This window comes from Macrosteles quadrilineatus, unplaced genomic scaffold (genome assembly GCF_028750875.1).
Source record: "Macrosteles quadrilineatus isolate MER2022 unplaced genomic scaffold, UCM_ALF_1.0 Scaffold_14__1_contigs__length_3811126, whole genome shotgun sequence".
Lineage (NCBI taxonomy): Eukaryota > Metazoa > Arthropoda > Insecta > Hemiptera > Cicadellidae > Macrosteles > Macrosteles quadrilineatus.
Genome location: NW_026542607.1, coordinates 1382340 through 1406809, shown reverse-complemented (window position 1 = coordinate 1406809; position 24470 = coordinate 1382340). Strand labels below are relative to the sequence as shown.

The window sequence follows — 24470 nt, the reverse complement described above, 5'->3', positions numbered from 1 at the left end:
GTAGCGAACAAACTTCAACCAGGACGTGATTGAGCCATGCGAACGAGATAATCTTGAAAATTAAGAAGTTAAACGGGGCAAAGCCCGCGGGTTACAGCTAGTAAACTTACAGTGTGTAAAAAATGTCTCCCCCCCCCTATTTATTTTTTTTATTTTTTAAAATAATGAAATATCGTTTGGGGAGTGATAGTAACATAACGTGAAGTTTCTTTTGACATAGTTAAAATTTTTGAATTCCCCCCCTAAATGGGGGGTAAGGGGGGTAACTCAAAATGTTTAAATGTAAACCCCTAGCTTGTGACACCTCATTTGAAAGAGCATTAAAAAACTAGGTAAATGGTGAAAACTAGAAATTTCTATCTAATTTCTAACCGGAATTACAGCCAAAAACGCTCAAAATACGATATTTTTGGGAAACTCAAAAAAGTAATTATTGCATACACCCTTTGAGTGATCCCTCATTTGAAAGATAAATAAAAATCAGGCCAATGATAAGGATTAATAATTTCTAACAGGTAATTAGATGGTTTTTTATGATTTTTACAAACAAACTAACCTTAAGTGCGAAATAACAGTAGCGATGTTGTGTTCACCAAATAAATTCACAGCAAATGTTCAAACTGAAGTCCTCCTACTTCCTGACAGTAAAATAAACGAGACGTGAACTCTTCCCTCACGTTATGGAATGTTTCCTCAGTGATTTTTCTGCAGGCTTCAACAATCCTGTGTCTCAAGTCTTCAATATTCTGTACGGGAGTTTTATAAATTGTCGATTTAATAAACCCCCATAGAAAAAAATCCAAAGGTGTTAGATCGGGGGACCGTGCTGGCCATTCTATCCGGCCACGCCTGCCAATCCACTGACCATTCAGTTGTGTATTTAGAAATGCTCGGACCTGTCGATGAAAATGAGGGGGAGCGCCATCCTGCTGGAAGTGAACAATATCTTCATCAAACTCATGTGGATGTTGTGCAATAACTTCCACTATGGCTGGAAAAACCGACTCTTGAAGCATTTGCAAATAATGTTCTCCATTGAGGTTGCCATCGATGAAAAATGGTCCTAGGATATGATTACCCAACATCCCAGCCCATACATTTAATTTTTCTGGGTACTGCGTTGAGGATTCTCGGTAAACATGGGGGTTTGCAGTATCCCAGTATCTGCAGTTATGTTTATTGACAGTTCCATTAACAAAAAAAGTGCATTCGTCTGAAAAAGCTACATTATACACGAAATGTGGATTAGCTTTGATTAGTTCTTCCATTTCTTCGCAAAATTGAAGTCGACGGTCTGGATCATCGTCGTTTAATGCATGGACAAGTTTAAATTTATAAGCGTGAAATTTATTTTTCTTTAAAATATTTCGAACTGTTTGATGGGATAAGTCACACAGTGTAGCAACTGATCGAGTCGACTGCTGAGGATCCTCTACAAATTCTGCCACAACTTCAAATTGTGTTTCTTCGTCTAAAGATGTTCGGCCTGATTTTGGAGCATTAGCTACGGATCCAGTTCGTCTGAACTTGCCAATTAGTTCCCTCAAATATTTTCGACACACTGGTCGATCAGGATGTGCTTCGTTGAATCTCCTTTCTGTCTCGTGGTAGTTTTCATTCGAGGCACCAAAAGTTAAAACCATTTCCACCTTATCGTCTTTGCTTCGAGCCATTATTAAAAATTTCTAATAAACTTTTAACAAAAAACTAACTATTGAATAAAGAAACTAAATTAAAAAACCTGACTAACTAAATAGCAACAAACTAACAATTAATTATTAACCTTAGAGAATTTTAATGAACAAAAAAGTCTTTACGGTTATCAAATAGTTACATAATTGTTATTATTAAATAGAAATTGAATTTATGCTGCAGTACTGACCTAGACCTGTCTGTAACAGCTCATTGACAGAATGAGTTGAGGAAACCCATGCCAGGGCAAACAGGGAAAACCGGCTGAGCAAAGGTCATCTAATGAAACAAACTCATGTTCACGAACATTTCTTATTGTAATAACCTTAAATTTTTAGTTTGTACTTGCTCTGTTGTGGATAACCAATACATTTCATTTTCACTTTTTTTCAAAAGATGTTATTTTGCACTTTTGCAATAATAAAGAAATAAAAGATTTTATTAAAATAATAATTTATTAGCTGTAGAAATTTTTGGCTGTAGGAAGTAACAGTTTTTTAATTTAATAACATAAGCCTGATTTTTATTGCTCTTTCAAATGAGGGGTCACTCAAAGGGTGTATGCAATAATTACAATTTTGAGTTTCCAAAAAATATTGTAATTTTGAGCGTTTTTGGCTGTAATTCCGGTTAGAAATTAGATAGAAATTTCTAGTTTTCACCATTTACCTAGTTTTTTAATGCTCTTTCAAATGAGGTGTCACAAGCTAGGGGTTTACATTTAAAAATTTTGAGTTACCCCCCTTACCCCCCATTTAGGGGGGGAATTCAAAAATTTTAACTATGTCAAAAGAAACTTCACGTTATGTTACTATCACTCCCCAAACGATATTTCATTATTTTAAAAAATAAAAAAAATAAATAGGGGGGGGAGACATTTTTTACACACTGTATATTTTTTACTTTTCGATCTTCGATAGAGTTTTCTGAATATCAATAGACGTTATGCTGAACAAACAAAATTTTTAAATAAATTCTACGTATTTGATCTTTCCTTAACATTTAACCGCAATTCCCACTATTTTAAAATGCATGTTACTTACGTTTTTAAATGTCTATACATTTGTCAACCAAACGTACATATTTTCTACGTTATGTGCATCCATTAAAACGCCTTTTGCGTAACAAACAATAATTTTCATTGCATATTGCGTTTTAAATTATTTTTAAACCGGATGCACATAGCAATTAATTTTAATTTAGGCCTATTCTTAATAAAACCTACCTCCAATTTAATTTGTACTTACTAACAAAAAAAAAATTATCATACCCAATTTTAAAATTCAAAATACTTGTAAAATAAAAATTATTGTAACTCCACAAGGTTTAAATCTAAAAATCTTTACTTACTTCACAGAGTAAAAAATAATATCACTTCACTGGTTTTCTGTTGTCACGAAAAACTGAAAACATCGAGCCGGCTAAAATAAAGGCCAGCGTTCAGTAAAATAATTCATCCGAAGAAATCAATTGAATTGGAAATTTTTAGAGAGAGAAGATTTTCTGTTGAAGTTTTGTTGTTTGAAAATTTTGAATTAACTTTATATTTATTTTGTGTGGCATTTCCAAGCCTCTGGTGAATAAAAAAAACTGTTTTACAAGAGAGAAAATGTTTTATTGGTTCTCAGAAAAATACGAGTAAACACTGGAAATATTGTTCGGACTGTAAAATAAAACCCAAGAAAATTAATTAAACATTGTATAAACGAATCCTATAACCATTGACTCAGGGTGGTAAAATTGTCTTTCCATTCGACTGTATAATTGGAAGCTGAGTTTTATTTATTTATTTTATTTGTTTTTATTAATGTGCTTTTACGCTTAAATGCACTGACATTGACCAATAGTTTTATTATTTTGTGGTGAAAAATATTTGACAATGTGCGGTTCGCTCTTTCGTTCCTAGAGACAAACAAAAGCTTATGAATAATACTTTTATTAGATTAAATATTTTTAAAGTTTCCCTTGTGTAGCTTTGTAAAAACCAGAAAATATTATTATTTAAAACCCCTTGATCGAAAACAGCTGGATGTAGTTTTAAAAAGACTCTGACGTTCCTCAGGATCGAACCGGTAACCCTCTGAATACAGGACTCGGCTACGTGGTAACAGTGCACACTGCTCAAAAATGTAGAAATTGTTAAAACTTATTCTCATTTGCTAGTTGACTGACAATCATTTGAAACGCTCCTACCTTTTACATTTCATAATTAATCACCAAAACCACATTCTCTAGTTCTTGATTAGCCAAAACATTTCGGTTTTAACCACGCCTAAATAGGGTTTGGCAGTAGACATTCACCAAACGTTGTCCTAAATTCCATTATTTGTTTATGGGGTTAAGATAAACCATTAAACATAATTTCCGCCATACTGCAGCGAAAACAGCCGTTTTAATACATGTGTTGCGGAGGTAGTAAAGTCAGCTGTTGTAAACAGCTGTAAACTTCGATTGTAATGAAAGCAATCGCATATTTATCGAAATTATTATATATCGACTGATTGTAGCTTATTTTTGAATTCTTGTAAATAAATCGACACATTGATAGTATAATTTACACCACGAATACTAGAAACTAGAAAAATACCGGTATGGACCCTAAAAATGAACAAATGACGTTTTTGGCCCGAAAATAAACAAACCCCCTATACTAGGCCTAATAGCATTAATTAACATATGGTTTTGTTTACTTTCGGACCAAAAACGTCATTTGTTTATGTTTATGATCCATACCGGGTCTTTTCTAGCATTCGTGATTTACATTAACACAATCATAATAAATAGACAAAATGATTGAATCACTAACTAAACAACTGCTAATTTGCATAAAAAATGAAAACAAGTTTAAATTTGTTTTGAGAGTTTATCTTTACATGAAAAGTATTTTAGTTTTCTAGCTTAGTTTGTTAATGTTGAATTATGATTGAAAATTTAGTTCATCACACGGGCAACAATTTTGTATTGTCAAACCTCGCTAATTACCCGAACTCAGCTTCGCCTCGGTCTTGAAACTTGAGCTCGGGTCGAAAAAAGTCACTTTACGCCCTAGTGATGGAAGATTCTATCCTTATATGTTTTTGTATTGATAAGTTGATGCAGGGTTTCGTTTCGTTTTAAATCCGGCCAATTTAGTGGTTTTTAGCAATCATGAATAATTTGACTACACCGTGATTTGTAAGTATGTCTAGAAAACTAATAAAATGTGTCTCAGGGGAAGAGAACTTTCTCTGTAGTAAAGCACTCCCTCTACTAAAACCATAGGAAAATTTTAATATCACGTTGCATGTAGTATCTTTATTGATCGTGTGTAAAATGTATCCTATATAAGTTTTCGACGTATAAGTATAGAGTTTTAAAGGCTACAAGGTGATTTTCTCTCTAAAGTAAAGCCATTTGAAATCAAAAGACGATCAAGACTCATGGGGCGTATAAAATAACGGGTTTAGGGTGAACTGCGGTACGATCACTGTTTTAATATTCAACGGCCCTATAACCAGACTGCATACTAAATGTGTGGTGAGCGGAACAAGGTTGATAACCGACGTTTCACAGTTACATACGAAACTCTACTTAACTCGATTTGTAATGTATTTATTTGGTCAAAATTCACTAAATAATAATTAAAACAGTTTCTAGACAACGATTTTCAGTTAAAATATGTTTGTTTTATCCAGAAAACAATAATAATTAATTGTTCAATGACTTTTAGAGGTGTGTTCTAGAAGACAGAGGAATTTTACTCAGACTAAATTCATTGAGATTGAGATAGCCTATATTGACTGATGGGCCCGAAACCATCATACAAGATCATTATTAAAAAGCTAGAAACATTGGTAGATTTGAATCCAAGACGGAAAGAAAATACAGCGAATCTACAGGTCAAAAAAGTTTATCATCCGTGTCCACAAAACAATGAGAAACAAATGAAATACAAGTTTGGATTGATGTTTTGCGTGATACTAGGCTGAAAATGAGGTTTTCTATTCCGAGATAGATGAATTGTCAATATTTGTTTAGCTCGAGATCGATAAGGAATGTGATTGGTTGTATTGGAAACTGAGTAAACTGTGGCAATACATACATTATTTAATTTAAAATGCTTTAGTTGGATGAGAAATTTACGAGACCGCTATCATTGGTTTATTGTGGCCTTGTGCAAAGTTTGCCAAACGATTTTTAAAAGACAAATAACTTTTAGCGTTGGTTTGAGTACAGCCAAAGTGTAAATTAATTCTATTATTTCAGGGGAGGGAGTTCTACAGAAAAGAAAATGTTTTACTCGCATCAGGTTCCTTTTAGCGAATTTCCCTTAAAAGGAAGAATTAGCGAATTAACTCTATAGGGAAGTAGCCCCTAGATTATTGTATTATACTCAAAATGGTTTACGACACCTGTAGTCTGTATTTAGTAATACTTTGTTGCTGTTTTGGTTCTTCTGAACCATCATCAGGCCTCAAGGTGTCAGGTTGACACTTAGAGGCCTGATGATGGTTCAGAAGAATCGAAACTAGTTGAGAAAACAGCAACAAACGATTACTATATGCAGGTATCGTAAACCATTTTAAGGAAGAAGATACTATCGTAGGTGGTACGGCAAGGCCTAAACACTGGACCGATTTAATTCTATGTTTTGATGTCACCAGAGGTAAAAACAATATTCGTTCAAATTTATAATTTCAAATAAAAATCGCTGGTTTTATTCAAAGCGAGATTGTTTCTGGGCGCAGAAATTTGGCTTTGGGTTATCAATTAATGATGCTATCTATCAACAGGTTTACCTGAAATAAAATACAGTAACAAGATTAGGGGTTGGACCGCTCCCTTGCAAAAACAAAAATACCTTTGACCTAGAATCCCCCACCACAAAAATTTAAAATTGAAACAGCAGTATTGATTTGGTAGGGATTATCACTCTGATCTGACCCATGTTCAATAACTGTCCTCATTAACATGTCCAGCAGTGGTGTGAAAATCCCGCCAATATTAATCACCTTCGGTTACAGCGCGCGTTGGCGGCAACATTAATTAATATCAGCTGATCGTAAATAACCGTAATTCCACAGGGTGTAGTTAGGTAACAGCCGCATTCGTGGGACACTTTGTTAACATCAATTTCGGATGTATATAATTCAGAAATATAGTGAATTTGTTATTCTGTTTGATTAAAGTGATCGATTCAGATTTGGATGAGTTCTGTCAGATTTTTAACATGAACATCCATGAGGATAAGTTACCAAACATTTTACTAGGTTAATAATCTTGCTGATTCTTTATTCTTGCAATTGTTCTATGTATCATAGATAAAAGGAGTATCCTTTTATCTAAGGATGTATGTAGTTTTTGTAGACGGAATTCCCTGTGTCTAGAACACCTTGAGAAAATTCGTAAGCTTTTCAAGTCTTGGTTTATTCAAAATGTTTCGACTTGATTTTAAGTCAACAGTCAACAGAGAATCTTCAAAGTGTTTGAACGTCAACTGCCCGTCACCATAGACTACAGTTATTTGCGAAGGTCAAGTCTGTAACTTTACGAAAATTTTCAAATAGGCATTTTAGTTGTGATAAATTCGTGCAGGTGGTTGACTCGAACCAGTAATATCTTGCTTGTAATAGGCACTACCACTTAGATTACGTGTTCAACAAATATGCAATATTATGCTTGGTCAGCCAGAATATTGAAAAACGATACCTAAATAATACCAGACTAGATTATACGATACTAAAACACCAGGTTGGACATTTTGAGAAGACGAAGATGTGTCTAGTGTTGAGTGAAAGAGATAAGCCTTAATCACTTTGTTACTGATTTAGATAAGCTTGTTCTTTAGTCAGGACAACCGATTAAAAGCTTAATGATCAATGAGCAATACTACAAGAACTGACACACATTAACGCTTAAGTCCCTGCAAGAGCATGAAGAAACATGGTAAGGGGGGCAACAAGAAGCAAATTGATAAAAGACACTTAAAACACAGAGAAGTAATATAAATATTACTTCTCTGTGTTTTAAATATAGAGGTGACAGCTTTCCTATTAGGTTAGATAATTTGAGGACTATTCCAATCCAACAGGTTACAGTGATATAGAAGGCAGTCACAATCACAACGTTGAATTACAGTATACTATTACAACATGGACGCGAATGCTAGGTTAGGTTCTGACAGCCGCGCAATGGCGCCAATTTCTCTCGCGTAATCACAGTGGTCTGCATACAGCTGACAGCTGATTGCTATCAGCTGTTTACAACTTCTGACTCTGGATATGAGCAACCGGTTTGAGAGGTTACTATCCGAAATATATCTTGGAAAGCCCATGTAGGTGTTAAGAATAGGATTTAGTTCGTGGGATTTCCGGAGGATTGTTGGTATATGGTATGACGTTAATAGAAAACATGGATCCTGTTTGGCTCATGATATAATCACTCGTTGTTTTTATAAACTATCTAATTTTTGAAGTTGATTAAATACTTTTCTTTTAAGAGAAAGGGGGAAAATGAAAATTGTTTTTTATTAAAAATTTAATATACTGTTTAATCATTCACAAAACATAAGTCTTGTCACATTATATTCTATGTTTAAAAACTAACTATTTAAGTAGATTTTTACTTTTAGAATGTCCCCAAAAGCCGACATTTTTTATGTTGTTTTCATAGCAATAAATACAATATTTTGATTTTATTGGTTATTCAAAATTTGGATGGATTCCAGACAAGTTTGGCAATTCTAATTGTAGGATCCATATAATGTTCTAATAAGGTACCTATGACCATGCAACATAGACCTACCTTTTTAAGTTGGAGGACTTGTACAAAAAAGGTATTATGTATGCGTCATATAAAAATACGATTCCTGAAAAATATTTACAACAGATTTGTCGTTTAACCCTGGTGAAAATAAATTATATGTCTTACTGAACAGTTTCGCCGATATTTTTGACACAGGAGATCTCCTCAATTCTGCCAAACTGCAGAAACATCCTAATAAGAAGCTTATAGTAAGAAGGTGGTGTGGGTTTTTGTACGACGAAAAAATCCAAACGACAAAGTGATAAGTTTACTGGATCAATTAGTTATCGCAGGTTGGATCAGCTACTGTGTTACACAAGTCAAAAATTAAAAGCTATGTCAAATCGCTCCACCTGCGAGGCGTGGAGAGAGTGAGAAAACCTGTTACCTTGAGGACCCCTCGGCGCCGCTAGAATTATGCAATATGAGGTTCAGAGGACCAATTCATATACGGGACACCCACTGCACCCTTTCTCCGGACACTTTCACACACTTAGACACACACACACAAAGACAACGCTTGAAGTGTCAGAAGTAGTAATAGAACATATTGTAGTAATTGGTGGGACACCTTATAGATATACCAAGAACAAAACAACCTGCGCAGAAAGGAAAAGATCACGTGGTTCGCGCGAGTGTAGGAGTTTTGCCAACGGGTATCAGGTAGAAAGGGTCCCCATCCATGAATTCCACATACTGCGGAGTTTTGCCAACGGTTGTGGGTTGTGCGAGAGCGGGAGGGAGAGAGAGAGAGATTACACGTGACCGTGAGGGTGGCTTCCGCTAGGGGTGGACAAACCAGGCAGGATGCTGACTGTGTTCAAAGTAATGGAGTTATGCACCTCTGACTGTGAAAGGAAATGTATTGAATTTTTAACCTAACCTAACCTAACCTAACCTAACCTAACCCAACCCAACCCAACCCAACCCAACCCACTGCGACAAGCGCATAAATAACTGCCAAGCGTAGACAACCCTGACAATCGCTCTCCCTCCCTCCGTCACACTCTTTCTCCCACCACCACCGTTGGCAAATCTCCGCACCAAGAGGTGGCCGAAGGCATCCCCCCCATCTACCTGACACCCGTTGGCAAAACTCCGGTTCTCGGTTCGCGCAGGTAGGTGTGGCATACCATTCAAACCTGCGCGGCTCGAAACGGCCCAGGGTTCTTTTGTTTCTGGTATTACTATAGCTATGGTTGATACCAAACTGTACCGATGGTCGAAGGAGTTTCCAAGAGTCTTAATGTTCGACTGCAATTAAAGTCTCCCATTGTGCGAGGGTCGCTTAATCTTCTGGATACTAAACATAGGAGCTCTTTACCAAGCCGATGGAATATATGATGCTCGCTACTGAAACGCCAAAGTGAACTAACTAAATGAACGACCATCTGAGCAGATGGGTACGCCAGTTACTGGTGCAGTTAGGGGGTTGCTAAACTCTATTTGTGCAGTTAGGATTGTGACGCGATGCTGATTCCTGAGCATCTGTGCAGATGGGTACGCCACTAAATGAGCGACACAGTACACTGCATATTTAACTGTAGTAACTGCATATTTTGGTGCAGTTTAGGAATGTTATACGAGCCTAGATCCTGGCCAACTGTGCCGATCGGTAATCCACAAAATGGGCTACCGGTGCAGTTGGGGACTGTGATGCGAGGCTAATTCCTGACCATCGGGGCAGATTGGTACTCCCCAAAAGTGCTATCGGTGCAGTTGGGGACTGTGATGCGAGGCTAATTCCTGACCATCGGGGCAGATTGGTACTCCCCAAAAGTGCTATCGGTGCAGTTGGGGACTGTGATGCGAGGCTAATTCCTGACCATCGGGGCAGATTGGTACTCCCCAAAAGTGCTATCGGTGCAGTTGGGGACTGTGATGCGAGGCTAATTCATGACCATCGGGGCAGATTGGTACTCCCCAAAAGTGCTATCGGTGCAGTTGGGGACTGTGATGCGGGGCTAATTCCTGACCATCGGGGCAGATTGGTACTCCCCAAAAGTGCTATAGCTGCAGTTGGGGACTGTGATGCGAGGCTAATTCTTGACCATCGGGGCAGATTGGTACTCCCCAAAAGTGCTATAGGTGCAGTTGGGGACTGAGATGCGAGGCTAATCCATGACCATTGGTGCAGATAGGTACTACCTGAAGTGGGCACTCGGTGCAGTCTGGATTAAACATCCCATGCCCAACCAGCCGGAAAAAGGATTTAAGTTCAAATGTTATTATATCATAAATAAACTAATAATAGAATCCTATTGGATTATTAATATAGTTTGTTAAGATTATAAGACCCTATAAATTATTACCATTTATAGAAACACAGCTCATATAGTAGCTTAAAAAAGGGTTTCGCTGAGGACCACAAATTATTTAGGCACAACTGCTAAGACCTCACAAGCATGCTTGGGTTTTGACTACAGTGCTAGTGAGTACTAGTGAGACACACACACACAGCAGGGCTCAGTGAAAGTAACAGCCACTCCCGCGCCGGTCTTCCGTAGCCAGTTCCAGTTCACGGTATTCAGAGCTTGTCCTTGTCAAATTATAGTCCAATAGTCGGTTACGGAAAGTGACGTCATTTGCATATTCCAGTAATAAATAATCATAAATAGCTTTGGAAAAGCCAAAGTAAATTCAATGTTGGACTCAAATAGTTTCAAATGAATTCAATTTGTTGAAATCACGTGTCGATACGTAATGAATCTTATCAGTAATGATGCTAAATTTTCTATTGAAACTAATCAATTATACTTATAATTTACATAATTAACACTAGACTCAGGAAAGTCATTAAATGTGGCACTTCTGATGAAATAGATTTAATATAAATGAATCGACAGTTTAAAAGTGATTAGATAAGCATATTACAATAATAAACTTCATCACCTATTTATGTACTGTATTACTTTAAGAAGAAGTATTAAGGATCTGAATACGACGCATATTATTTCAAAACAATATAAATGGGCTCTTGCACCTTAAAATACCGTAGATATAAAAAAAAATGTTACCTATATAAAAACTATAAATTTAATTAATAAAAGAACTTTTTAGCAGGTGAAGAAAAGTTTAGATTCTTCGATTCTTCTTCCTTCCTTCTTCTCTACAAACACACTTTAAGCTATTACAAAAAGTAGCACGACCAAAAAGAACCCAGGCAATTCAAGTCCATGAATATTGAAATATCTGTTACAATGAATAGAATCCAATCAATGGCACAACGGTGGCAAATAACCCAGAAGAATAGGAGAGAGTAAAGTAGTCAGCGACACGGTTATCATTGTGGGTGCCAACTGCGTAACGGTTACATTCATACCTAGTATTCCGTTGGAGCAGTTTCCGTATGAGATTTGCAAAGTCACCGGAGTGTGCTTGAGCACGAAACTTTCGCTCGAACAAACACGGAATTAAAAAGTCGTGACTATCGATCTTCGAGTGAGGAACAGAATGAGGCTGCCTCGACTGTTAACCAACTGACGAAAGGTGAAAATTTACAATAGAAATAATGCTAGTGTAAAAATAAAAGAATAAGAAGAAGAGTGTCTCAATATTTTAGCTTTATCTAGAAAGCATTAAAAAAATGTATTTACGTTAGTAAAGGCCAGTGTGGTCTACTGGTTTAAGCGGAATGAGGTTAGTTCAATTAAAGCTGGGTTTTCCTAGGCGCGGAGTCGGCCAGCGGAGAGAGGAACGCGCAGAGCGGAATTGAAATTAACATGGCATTCCGCTCCGATTCTAGGAAAACAGTAACATTAAATTGCCTAAGACAAGCTGAGTCCGCTCTCCGCGTTCCTCTCTCCGCTGGCCGACTCCGCGCCTAGGAAAACCCGGCTTAATTCGTTTGTAACAAAATCCTTTGTAACGTAACTGAAATAAAAATCCAAAGTGTAACGAAACTTTTAAAAGCTACAAACAATCTTATAGAAATAATGTTTACAGATATACTACTGTTTTCTCCTCCAAATAGGAAACAAGATGTCAAAGTCAAATATATTTCTAAAGTTTCTCTGATAATTTCTGATATTGTATCAAAGGAAGTAGTCCTTAAAATAATATAAGTTTAAAGGCCAATTTATTTCTAACTTAGTCGGATTGTAGGAATGTAAATCTTCACAAATATTTTCAACAAAAATCTTAAGTCCAGGATGCTTATTTTACTGAGCAATGTTTACTATTACTTTTGAAAACACAATACGATCGGTAATTAGCTTCGATTAATTAGATCTTATATATTCGAGTGTCAGGAATAATAATTAGTTTCATAGACAATCAGACTCAATTAACTTATACAATCTGTAGTATTATGTTATAATCAAGTTTAAGTAAGTGTGTGATTAAATGTAAGCAATCACTATTGCGCCTGGACCAAGACCATAGATTAAACACACTCCCATATTTTTTTCTATTAAGTTAGCCAAAGTAGCTTTATCATCAAAAAGTACGATATACAACTGAACTTTGGATTAATTTTAAGAAAATGTATATACACTTAATAATTTGCTTTCTATAAATGATTTCGGATAAAAAAACAATAGGATCGAAGCCAGTAGCTAAGCTGTTGTGAAATTGATTCTTTATAATTATTCAATGAACGACGCAACCTGGTTTGGCGTCGTAGTAATATTGTAAATTGAATTCTATACATTCTCAGACAAATATAATTTAACGAATTAAAGTGTTGAAATGCATTGTAAGATAAAACAGTAAATAACGTCTGATTATTGTAGCCTTGAAATTAAATATACACGATTTACCACGAATAAATACAAAGTTAATTGATAATTATCTACAATCAACTTCCAGTAATTTTCAACAATAACTTCTTTAGTTTAGAATTAACCACAGAAGAAAACAGAGAGCAGGAAGACGCCGGATGGAACGCGGCTTGAATAGGATGAAGGAAAAACATTCATCAAGGAGAATTGTAGCTGTGGTAATCATGCAGTAATGGCAGACGATTAAAGGAGGGTAATCGTCTTTAAATAGGCGGGAGAAATTTACGGCATAACCGCGGGACTTATAAGCTCCGATCACGTGCGAGACGTCACGTGGTAAACTTTTCTTGGTGATTGAAAACGTGATTCCTCGTGATATCCTTGAAGATATCAATATCCTTGTAAAAATTACAATCTTTGGAAAAGGGATCTCTACCATTTTGGTCTCGTGTTAAAACTTTCATTAATTCATATAAGTCCTTCTTTGCCAATGATGAATTCCTCTTAGAAATATACGAGGCTGAATGGTGCCTATGTCTTCAGTAAAGAGAGCAGATTCAGTAGGCTAAACCCAATTATTGATGTTCACAATACAATTCGATACTTCCAGGAAATATTGCTCTAGAGTAGAAGTTTCAAGTAAGAAATTGATAATTCGTTGAATACATTGTCAGTCTTGTGGGTTGAATTACCTTGTGCTAAGACATTTGAGTACCCAGGAACTTTCTTTGGTGTTCAATGTATATTAGTATTATGTATCAGTTTATACCATTAGGAATATCATATATCAATACTTGCCAACGTACCAACACATAGCGCAAGCTATGCTGACATAAGAAATACCGTAGATGCAAAAAAGCGATCCAAGACTTTTTTGTTTCTGTTTTCAAACGTTTTGATTTAGACTCTAAAGCAGTAACTGGTTGCACTCAGTAATGGCATGCAATGTGAACCCTAAAATAATATTCCTCTTATAAAAAAATTGCTACATAACATTTTGATTCTAATCGTCATTTCCTGTAGCTCTCGGTCTTCGTAGATAATTATTAGCTTGGTCTTAAAATTTCCCACTTGTCTTTCACCGCCTAAAATATTATTCCAATCGTCTTTGATGCATGGAATCAGATCGATTATGGTATGCTCTAGCTACTGTACTTTAAACCAGTGTATGTAAATCGACCGCCAATCTCACTTTCAGGCTTATAAAATCGACACATTGCTGTTTTATTATAAAATCATCGGATTTAATTGCATATTGTATATGCCTATAATCGGATGAAAGAAATAGGGGGTCATGTGATATTAGTTTACAAGATGATTTTCCCTATTGAAACTGCCAGAGCTTCTCAGCCAGAATCTTTTTTTTCCTTTATGCCTGTAAACTAGCTGTTCTGAATTGTATTCAGTTTTAATAGACTACTTGATTCCCGTACGGTGGACGGGCTAACAGCTAGTCTCAAGTTATAAGCAATTCCTCTATTAGGTATAACCAATTTTACTTGGTACCTAAAACAAGAGTTTTCTCTCTCCAGGAACATAGCGTTCAGAACATTACCTAGATTTGCCTTTCAACAATCGTCCAAGAGATTAAAGCTGCGAGAAACCAGCCGTTTAGTCAAGTTTAAGTCACGCATTTTGGATTACTTTCTCTATCAAACGCCCTCGCCTCTCCCCTTCCTTGAACCTTTCACCTTTCTTCTCCAGTTCTGATCAAGGTCGTGGCATTGTAATGTTCAAGCCTCTCTTTGTGTCTGCAGCCCCAGTGACCAAATGTAGGGGAGGGAATCAAGTTGGCTGGGGGGTCCTCAGTTTTCTTTTTGAATACGCGGATTTTTAAGCAAAGCCTTGACAATTTCCTGGATTGGAATTATTCGAGATCGTTGTTGAGATTGAGGTAAATTAAAAGAATGATGATGCAATCATGATTTTATTCCGGGATAATCACCTTCTCAAATAGCATTATTGAAAAAATCAACTGTCACTAAACTACTATACTAATATGAATTACTGCTGTACATAGTAAAGATGGAGACACAACTGAGCGTGTTTTTACCCAAATACGAGTGAAGGTGTATATGATAGTGATATGCCTCGCGTAGCTTCGTTACTGACCATCAAGTTGTTTCTTTAGCTAGGCCCATTTATTTGAAAAACCAGCTTATCTGGTTCAAGAACAGCTGAGTCTAGTTTCGAACCATCAAAAAGTTTCTGAATTTCTCAGGATCAGACCTGCGATCTTTTGAGTAGTATGGTTAAACTACCCGAATAGTGTTTAACTAAACAGAAGAACGAGCAACGAGTGGCTTCTCAATGAGAGGAGAAAAAACTTAAATATGTCAGTAATTTCCATACATGTCTGTATAATAAAACTATAAAATGACCATTGGAGGTTTTAAAGCCTACAATGAACTGCAGAATTTCTATAAAATATTGAGCTATGAAACTAGTCGTTTTGAAAAGCTTGACTCTTTGAATTAAGTAGTTGCGATCCCAGATAGTAACGTTAATCGATAGCTTATCTCTTAACTGTTTGAAAAAATCTTACCAGAATTTTCCTCGTGCGCTATCTCGTTTATAGATTTACATTCGTGACAGGAAAAGGCCTGATTACAAACAGTCTCCAACCGGTTAAAAGACCAACATCGAACGCCCAAACCAGATTTCTTGGCACGTTTAAGACAATAACATATCATATTTCACCGGTTGAAAAGACTTTCACTCGAGGACAAGAAAGTCAATTCACTCTCGCTGCCATGCAGCCGAGTCAATCCTGGGACAAATTGGCCACACAAGAGCTAAATGTCAACAGGAAGACAGGGACATCGAACGGAAGCTGGGCTGCATGGCGTCACACCATAGAGTTATCTTTCACAGAGTTGGAGAGAGCATGAAGAACGTGACTATATATGTGGATGTGTTGTCCGTGCGTATGTTTTGATTTTTTGAGCTGAAAGAGCGAATCTTTTGAAGGTGTCTAGCGAGATGGGCTTACAAATGAGACGCGGGGAAATGTTTTGGACCTTTTGATTCGGTTTATGTAGATCCATTAGAAATTTACAGCTCCATAAAAAAATTAAAAATAAATCTACTATGCTAGTAAAATGAGTTATAATTTTCGGTGTGCTAAATTGGGTTTGATACGAGGGTAGGGGATTTAATTTTAAACTAACTGATTACTAGACAAACACTAAATGCAATAAACTACTCAGCTCAATAAATGAATTCGTCCTCTCCATAGTGAGACTATTGACATAGATAAAACCTACTCCCTTGTGTTGCTTAGTCTATGTTATTGGTAACTTAGAGGTAAAATTAGTAAATGGTCTTTCTAATCACAACGGGTTCCAGAAGTTAAAATTATTAACATGGACTGAATAGCATCTACCAATACCTAATATTCTCATATAGAGAAAATCAAAATAATGGTACTAGTATCACGCTTTGTCATTACAACCAATTTGTACGTTTTAATTAACTTGTGTAGGGCAACATGTAAACGGTTGCTAAGAGGACAAGTTGATTGTTCTTATTTAGTTGCTTTCATAACATGTAAATCATCATACTAGTTTGTTACATACCTGACAATACTGTATAATAGCACTAAAGTTCCACTCATACTTCACTTAACACACATTATTCAACAAGGACACCTATTTTACAGCCAGGAATTCAACAATACCTTAATCAACCGTGAAACGACTACTAGAAGTAAGTTAAGGCGGGTAAAGCGTTAGACAATACGGTTCGATGCGGTTATTTCTTGCCAGGCTAGACTGAGGCCTTGAAAACAGCGGTAGTATAGCAATGGGCCGGTACTTTGGTGATTCAGATTTTTCGCTCGAGTGGCGAGACGTGCTTTGTTGAGTGAAGGTGGCGTTGTAACAATTACGAATTTATAGGTGTTACTGATTGTACTAAGTGATTACATGGGTTTTAAAGGGTCTGTTGTTTATATTTTCTGGATTTTCTGTTGCAGAATATCCTCGCACTTCCTTAAAGCCCTTTATTAGCAGTCATTCCTACAATGCTTGCTTTCAAAGGTACTATTTCAAAGGGGTTTTAAGATATGACAGAGGTGGTTCTAAAGGTCGGGGTGGGGGATATGGCTTTTAAAAGCCATCAAACGGCTATAAAAAGGGAATCTTTGTGGAACACTCTCGTCAGCCCCCCCCCCCCCTGACAAAGTCCTACAACCGCCACTGTGGTACGACTTCGTTTGGTTGTAAATGAACTCGCAGCAATCTTTTTCCGAAATATTTTGATTATCAGATACAAAGATTTACTTAGAACCTTTAATTAGAAACGTATAGAACCTTCAAGTGATGTCTTAACACTGCAACCTCGTTTTTAGGACAACGGAAAGCATGCCCAAATTTCCAGGATTTTGGGGGGTGTCTTATCAAAAAAGGCACCACTATTTTGCAGTACCGTGGTTGTTGTAGGATATTTTAGTTTGGTTTAGCTTCGTTTAGCATAGATTGTGAGAAACAAAGTGATATTTACAAAATCAAAAGTTTTTATCTTGTGTAATTTGCCTATGGGACAAACTCACAATGACCTCGATATGTATTAATACCTTCTTTTTTCAGGTATTGTAAATTTGTTTTTCGTACCTAGATTGTCGTTATTATAATCGCTCATCTAACATAACCTAACTGCCACAGCACACTGTAAAATATTGGCTGCCTTCTTGTTGAAATACTCATTAAAAATGTGGCTAGAAAATATACTCAGTAGTTCTTATCCGCGAGATGGAACTACTTAAAGTGAGCTCCACAGTAGGGAAACAACAATGTCTCATTGCTAAAAAATCTTGTTGGTTGATTAGATTTTAACCAGTGTCTTAAGGAAAGAAGTCCTGTTTCTCACTGCAATCTGCACTTCCGAGGTTATTTTATAACTAAGAACAGTTGTTTTGTTGAACAATTTGAATTGAACAATTATTTGTTTATTTTTACCGCCATCTGCAGTTAACCCAATAAACGTATTGAAAAATAGTTTTGAACAACAAGAAATTGTATTTTGACATTTGATCACGGGTTGTAGATTGTGTTTTAAATCTTCATACTGAATCTATCAATATCTTAAACATGTCTCGGGCCCTTAGATTACATCTTTATCAACATGTTTGCCACTACTGAGGCTCCAGCTTAATGACCTCAACAATTAAATTACAAGTTTATCTCATCAGTCTGTGAATGTCTGACAGTTTTGAGTGGTTTTTGACGTTTTGATCAATTTGATGATACCTGATTGCTTATGCTACTTGAGTATGATTGTAAAAAGACGACTGGTCACAGTAATATAAAAATAAAAGTGTTTACATGTTATAAATAATCGAGGGAAAGGGAACAAGGAAAATGTTTATAAAATCCACTTATTTCCCTGAGTGATATTTATACTCGATATATGAAGGAACATATTGTTATTCCAAGCTGAAATACAAATTAGAAATCGGAGTGAATACTAACCTGTTCGTTGCCTTGCTTGAACAATAGAATAATTTACTGGAATGCTTCCTCAACCAAAAATTATCTCAGATTTCTCAAAAGTATTAATACTATTTTGCCTACAGGAAAACACAGGGAAGCTAAACGGAATAAGCTTAGGGGTGGAATAGTCTGTTTAATTTTATTAATAGCCATCTTTATAACTATCATAATCTGTCTTTGATCATAACTATACATTTTGTGTAGGTATTTATTTAATTCGTTATAGTTGTTAGATATTTAAAGAATTGCCAATGTGATATTTAAAGATATTTTTCTAGTTTATTTATTGCTATTTGTTCGTCTATTGTTATCTATTGTATTGGGGTGAATGTGTACACTAAAACTTATTATTTCCTCAGCAAGATTAACTTTTACCATTTTTATTATTTTACGCATGCCAAGTTTTTTTTTCGCAACATATTAATGCTGCACTGTAATTGGGTTTAACCTGTTTTGGATCATTGGATTAAAATAAATAAATAATTGAGGTAACTGACGGCAACCCTTATATAAACATTGTAAAATCACTGAATCAAGACAAAAATGTGTATCAGTAAACCATTGGCGTACAGTAATCCAGGGTAAGTGTAATAATTGGGTTTAATTAGATTTTAAAACAGCTATTACTACTATAAAGTGTATTGAAACACACTTTGTCAAGCACCGGGTGTGTCTAAAGCGTTTATAGTAGGTTTAGGAGTTCTCATGATAACACATCAAACCTGCAGCATGAACAGCAAATTAAGGGAAATAGCAATTAAATAGTTTCGTTGGTGTGAGTTACTCAGTGGATTAGTGTCGGTGCTATCAGGTAGGATGCAATTAATTGGATTTCACTGTACCCAACCAAGTAGTGTTGACATATCTTATTTAACATAGGTTTACTGATCGCCCCATCTGACAGCATAGTGGTTACTACCATTGGGGGTTTATGATTAATCGGATTCTTGTGCGTCTACTAGTCGAGCTTCCCGAATCAGGAATCAGGACTGAAGTTTTTGTCTTAACAATTATTTGTCCTGCTACGTCATTAAAACTTTAACGGGTTTTGTTAGGGAACAATCTCAACCCCTGGTCTTTTAAACATTTAACGTCAACCTTTTGTTACATAGCTTTATCAGTGCTAAATGACAAATAGCACGTGTGTCCAGAAACGATATAGCTTGGAATCGGACCAGCCACCTTCAGGAAGAACTCACAGGAAGAAGGCACAAATACAATTATTATGTGTGGTTTTGAACATTTCTTATTGTGCTAGAATGATTAAGTGTATTAACTGTTTTCTTATTGTGTTTGTACAGGTTAAGTGTAAGAAAGGGCAATGTGGCCCTAGCGTTGCCTGTGTAAATAAATGATTTTTCATTTCATTTCATTTTCAATGATTAGCTATAGCCTTAAAGCGAAACTAACTGAGTTCCTCTTCGATTTGAAGAAACCTTCCCTGATTTATTCATAAACACGAAGTACTTGATTATATCACTCCATGGGACGTTAATACTGTATATTGATGTTTTCATGGAATGTGATTTTTTACCAATATTTTGTTTCGCTTTCACTTTTTTAACAAGCTAAACTTGTGAATCAGAAGGGCTAGTTCACAAGCTAAAAAATAACATCGAAAAAATATTGTTAGGGATTTTAATCTATTCTAAGAATCAAATTAAATGTTACTATTATAGAACTGTTTACGAGTAATAGAGTAAAAACATATGTATTTAGGTCGAAGCAAATATTTTACGACATCAATTATTCAATCAAATTACTCGTATTGTCTGTCTGAAAACTGTGATTACTTAATTTAATCGCAATATTAATATGTTTTCCCGGTATGAAGATGACCTAGGTTATAATAGGTTATAGGATGCTGATGCTAATTAAGTTTCGTTGAAAAGAGATGACTGATCAATGATCATAGATAGCTCTTGGGAAGTCCGTTCAAGCGCGTAATACATGTTACTGGAATTATGAAACATGGTTTTAAAGTGATTGTGTGTATTGGAAACACCCTTAGTTAATTTTACTCATTGAATTGATGTATTTTCAGTTATGTCAGAATGATTTTGACTATGCATGACAAAAGAAATGAGAACATTATTTGCAGTGTACTAAACTTAAATTTTATCATTATTGATTTTTTTTCTGTTCACGACTACAATGTGATATTAATATTTTATCCATTTATATAAGTTGTTTGAAATTAACTTATTTTTTAGTATATTAAAAAAATAAACAGTAGGAGTTTTCAACTTTGGGTTCTACTCCAAGATGGGGTTTGAACTACCTAATAAATGTGAGCTTAAATATATAAATAAACGTGACAAACTATAACTACTAAAATTTAAAATTGTACTTATTAGCTTCTTACACAAGCAACATTACTTTATACTCAGTTAGTTTTAATCTTAATTGATATTATCTTCCCTCTAATCCGTCTATAAAACTCACTCTATGATAAAAACATAAAAACAATAAATCGTTTTTTTATTACCTGATACCCAAAACACTTGTCCATACACTACAAAAACTAACTCTTCAACCACTCTTTTTTGTGTAAGGGTAATCAAAATTTAATTCGTTCAACATTTTAAATTTAGTTTTACTCGTAAATATTTCCCTGAATAAAGGACAGTACATGTACAATACGGTGTAGGTTGTGTAAATCAGAGGGTGGTAACCACGGACAGGGGATGTATTTCATCCATTTTATTTCCCTCTGTAGGAGGGAGCTGTAGTACTTGCATTACTACTAAAACACACCAATACATATATATTTTTTAATAGCTCAGAACTATGGGCTATACGGTTTTCTAAATAATTACTTTCCTATATAAAAATTCTTTTGTAATTAGTCAACAATTGTTTGGATCGAATGTCCTAGCCCTGCAAATATCCTTAGACAAACCCTTTGTACTTAAACAAAACTGACGGAAGCATAAAGGTGTGTCTAGACGATTTGCCTTGAACCTAGAAGGGCAAGGCTAGAGTGTGAAATGTGCAAGTTACCTTCAAGCGACGTCTACTTGAGAAATAACGGGACAAAGACTACTGAGTTAGTTTCAATCCAGAAATACACCAAGTTAATTATGTACACACATGGCTATACCTGAGATTTGATTGTAAATATAGCAGTTTGGAAATAACCGTAAAATAATAATTTGTAATAGATTCGAAAACTAAGAACACGTCGGCTAAGTCCTTTTGAGCCACATAAATTTATATGTCGATAAAGAACTAAAATGAATACAAGGAGTCAAATTAGCTATTTAACCAACTTAACATTTTAGTTTTGGATAAAATATTTGTAAAATCATCATTATTACGTGGAGTAAAATAGCTTGTTTATCTTTTTAGAAACTGTACCTGCAAACACAATATTTTACACTAATATCGATATTTTAATACAGTATTCTAATATTTTAACTAATATTTTAATCTATTACGATAATAAAATAGTAAGTTATGCATTTTCCGTTATAGAATAGTTTTTGTTAATTATTTATTTAAAAAATAGGCCTGAAATACAAAATTTCACTTAAAAAATAGTTTCAATCTATTTACCTCGTAATTCATTTTTGATTCGTCTTCGTCAAGATTGAGGAAAAGGGCAGAGATTCAACCATTATCAAACCTGAATATGAGTGTACGATAATATGTAATCAGATGACCTGAGCATTGTACTGACTACGATCAGCTTTTAATAATTGGTCAGGAACTTTATCTAAAGTCGAAAGATCAAGGAAAACTGAACCAGTTTTGAACTTCTAAAATCTTCTGACCTAAGGATCGAATCGGCAACATACTGACCACCTTCCAGGCATTCACTATAACTGCTTGCGAGCATTTTTTATAATTTAGAAGTTTAAAAAGCTAAGAAAATTATATTTATAATAATAAAACTGAAATAAAGGAAAACTAAGTTGGATTTAGGTACAACCTACCTGATATTATACATTATACCAAAAGTTCAATCGTACAAACTACTAAAAGATATTCAACCACAATGGGTGATTTAAACAACATCTACAAAATACCTGTTTCGACTCTTTAGTGTTAACAATACATATTGTAAATTAGTTATTTAATTTATCTTGTATGATTGTATTTGCTCACCCCAATAAGAGAACTGGTAGAACCAAACTCATGTTGCCAACTGATAATGAGTTTATTTTTGCAGTCACAATATTATCCACTTTTCACAAACACATTTCAGTCGCCTAATCAAGTCTCGTTCGTTTGATTATTCGTTCTAGAGGCACAAAAATATCTGTTAAAAAGCTCAGTATTATTTTAAATATTCACATCAACCTTCAAAGTAGAGGATATAAAACGGTGAATTTAATTCCTTTACGTTCCTATCCTGCTATATTTATTTGTTAATAAATTTATCTTTAAATAATCCTTTTAATTATTTGTGTAAGCTTGTGATACACACAATTTTTAATATAGAAGGCTTATATTTAAATATTTTGTACCTCCTGTTTTTATGAATACAGTTTTTGGAATAATAATTTACCGACATAATTTACGATATTTTCAAGTTAATTTTATAAATTTTTAGGTTAAGGTTTGTATGCATTTTTAACAATGCATTTTAATACAGATGCCAAAATATATGACGTTCAAAAGCATAAATTTAATTTAATTTCAATCACAAATATACCCCATAGAACATGTTCAAATAAAACTGAAATCTTACATAAGTCGATATATATTTTAATTTAAAAACATGATTGTGTTAACAAAATAATATAAAAAGCAAAACCGAAAAATAAAATTTACGAAAAATTTCGAACACTCAATAAAAGTGTAAGAAAAAAATAAATTAAAGGAAAACCCAAACAAAAGTATAAAATAAAATAAAAATTTTGAAGTTAAACGAAAAATACTAAAACACTGAAACAAACATAAAAAATCAAAAATAATAAAACTAAAATAAATAAAAATATATAAACAAGCAATACAATTGAGGAGAAACACAACCAGCACTCAGTAAGGAACCGCACACACTGGAGTTGTGTCCGGGGCGGTACTCGAAGGTGCCCTTGGGCGGCGAAAACACTTTCTACGTCCTTGGTGCCAAACTGTCCCCCACCCTCACAGGGCGCACCTTACACGGTGGACCAGGGCAGGTTGTCCTGTGACGTCATAGGGTCATAGGGTAGTAGGTTAGGCTCGCAAATTACACCTCTTTTACAGTTTTGTGAGGTCAGATCCGATTTTTGAGTGAATCCCACAAGATTGGAGCTGTGCAAAGAGTTGTAAATACAAAATATGTTTTAAATATCTAAATTTATTTTGTAGCTTAACTACACGTTATATAACTAGGCAACTGAGTGAATATAGATATAGTGTTCCTTTGGATTCAATCATTTAGATGGTAACCAGATCCTGAGTAAAATGTTGATTTTCGGTGTTTTAAAAACGGACCAAGCTGTACTTGATAATGCCAACCTAAACCTCCTACGGATTAATGGAAAATTAATGTTACTTACTACAGAGCTAGGTGATTTTAATGAACCTCATTTATCATTGCTAATGAGATTAATTTTACGATAACATAAACCAAGACTTAATTAGGATTGATGACGTTGGGTATGTAAACTAATTTACATTTACAAAATTCATCATGAGATGTCATTACGTATTTAAACCATTGTATATTGTTAACATTAGCACCCTGGTGACTCGGCTTCGTATAGATATACTGTAATTATTGATATTAGCAGTGCTAAAAGTATAATTTATAAAAATAAACAGATAACTTTACTGGCCGAAGGTAAAC

The 24470-nt window shown here is 35.0% G+C and overlaps 1 protein-coding gene across 2 annotated transcripts in view; it reads right to left on the bottom strand.

Moving 5' to 3' along the window:
* LOC129004994 (uncharacterized) overlaps positions 1 to 23700 on the bottom strand; it is a 76367-nt gene extending 52667 nt beyond the window's left edge. Inside the window, exons 1-2 of one of the 2 annotated variants that reach the window (XM_054433730.1) lie at positions 23650 to 23700; positions 22799 to 22934 (exon numbers count right to left, since the gene is read on the bottom strand). In XM_054433730.1, the coding sequence (XP_054289705.1) occupies positions 22799 to 22830 (32 nt within the window). In that variant the 5' untranslated portion in view covers positions 22831 to 22934; positions 23650 to 23700. Of the gene's footprint in view, positions 1 to 22798; positions 22953 to 23649 lie in introns of both variants that reach the window. The other variant, XM_054433729.1, reaches the window with a different exon arrangement.
* Between the last annotated feature and the right edge of the window lie 770 nt (positions 23701 to 24470).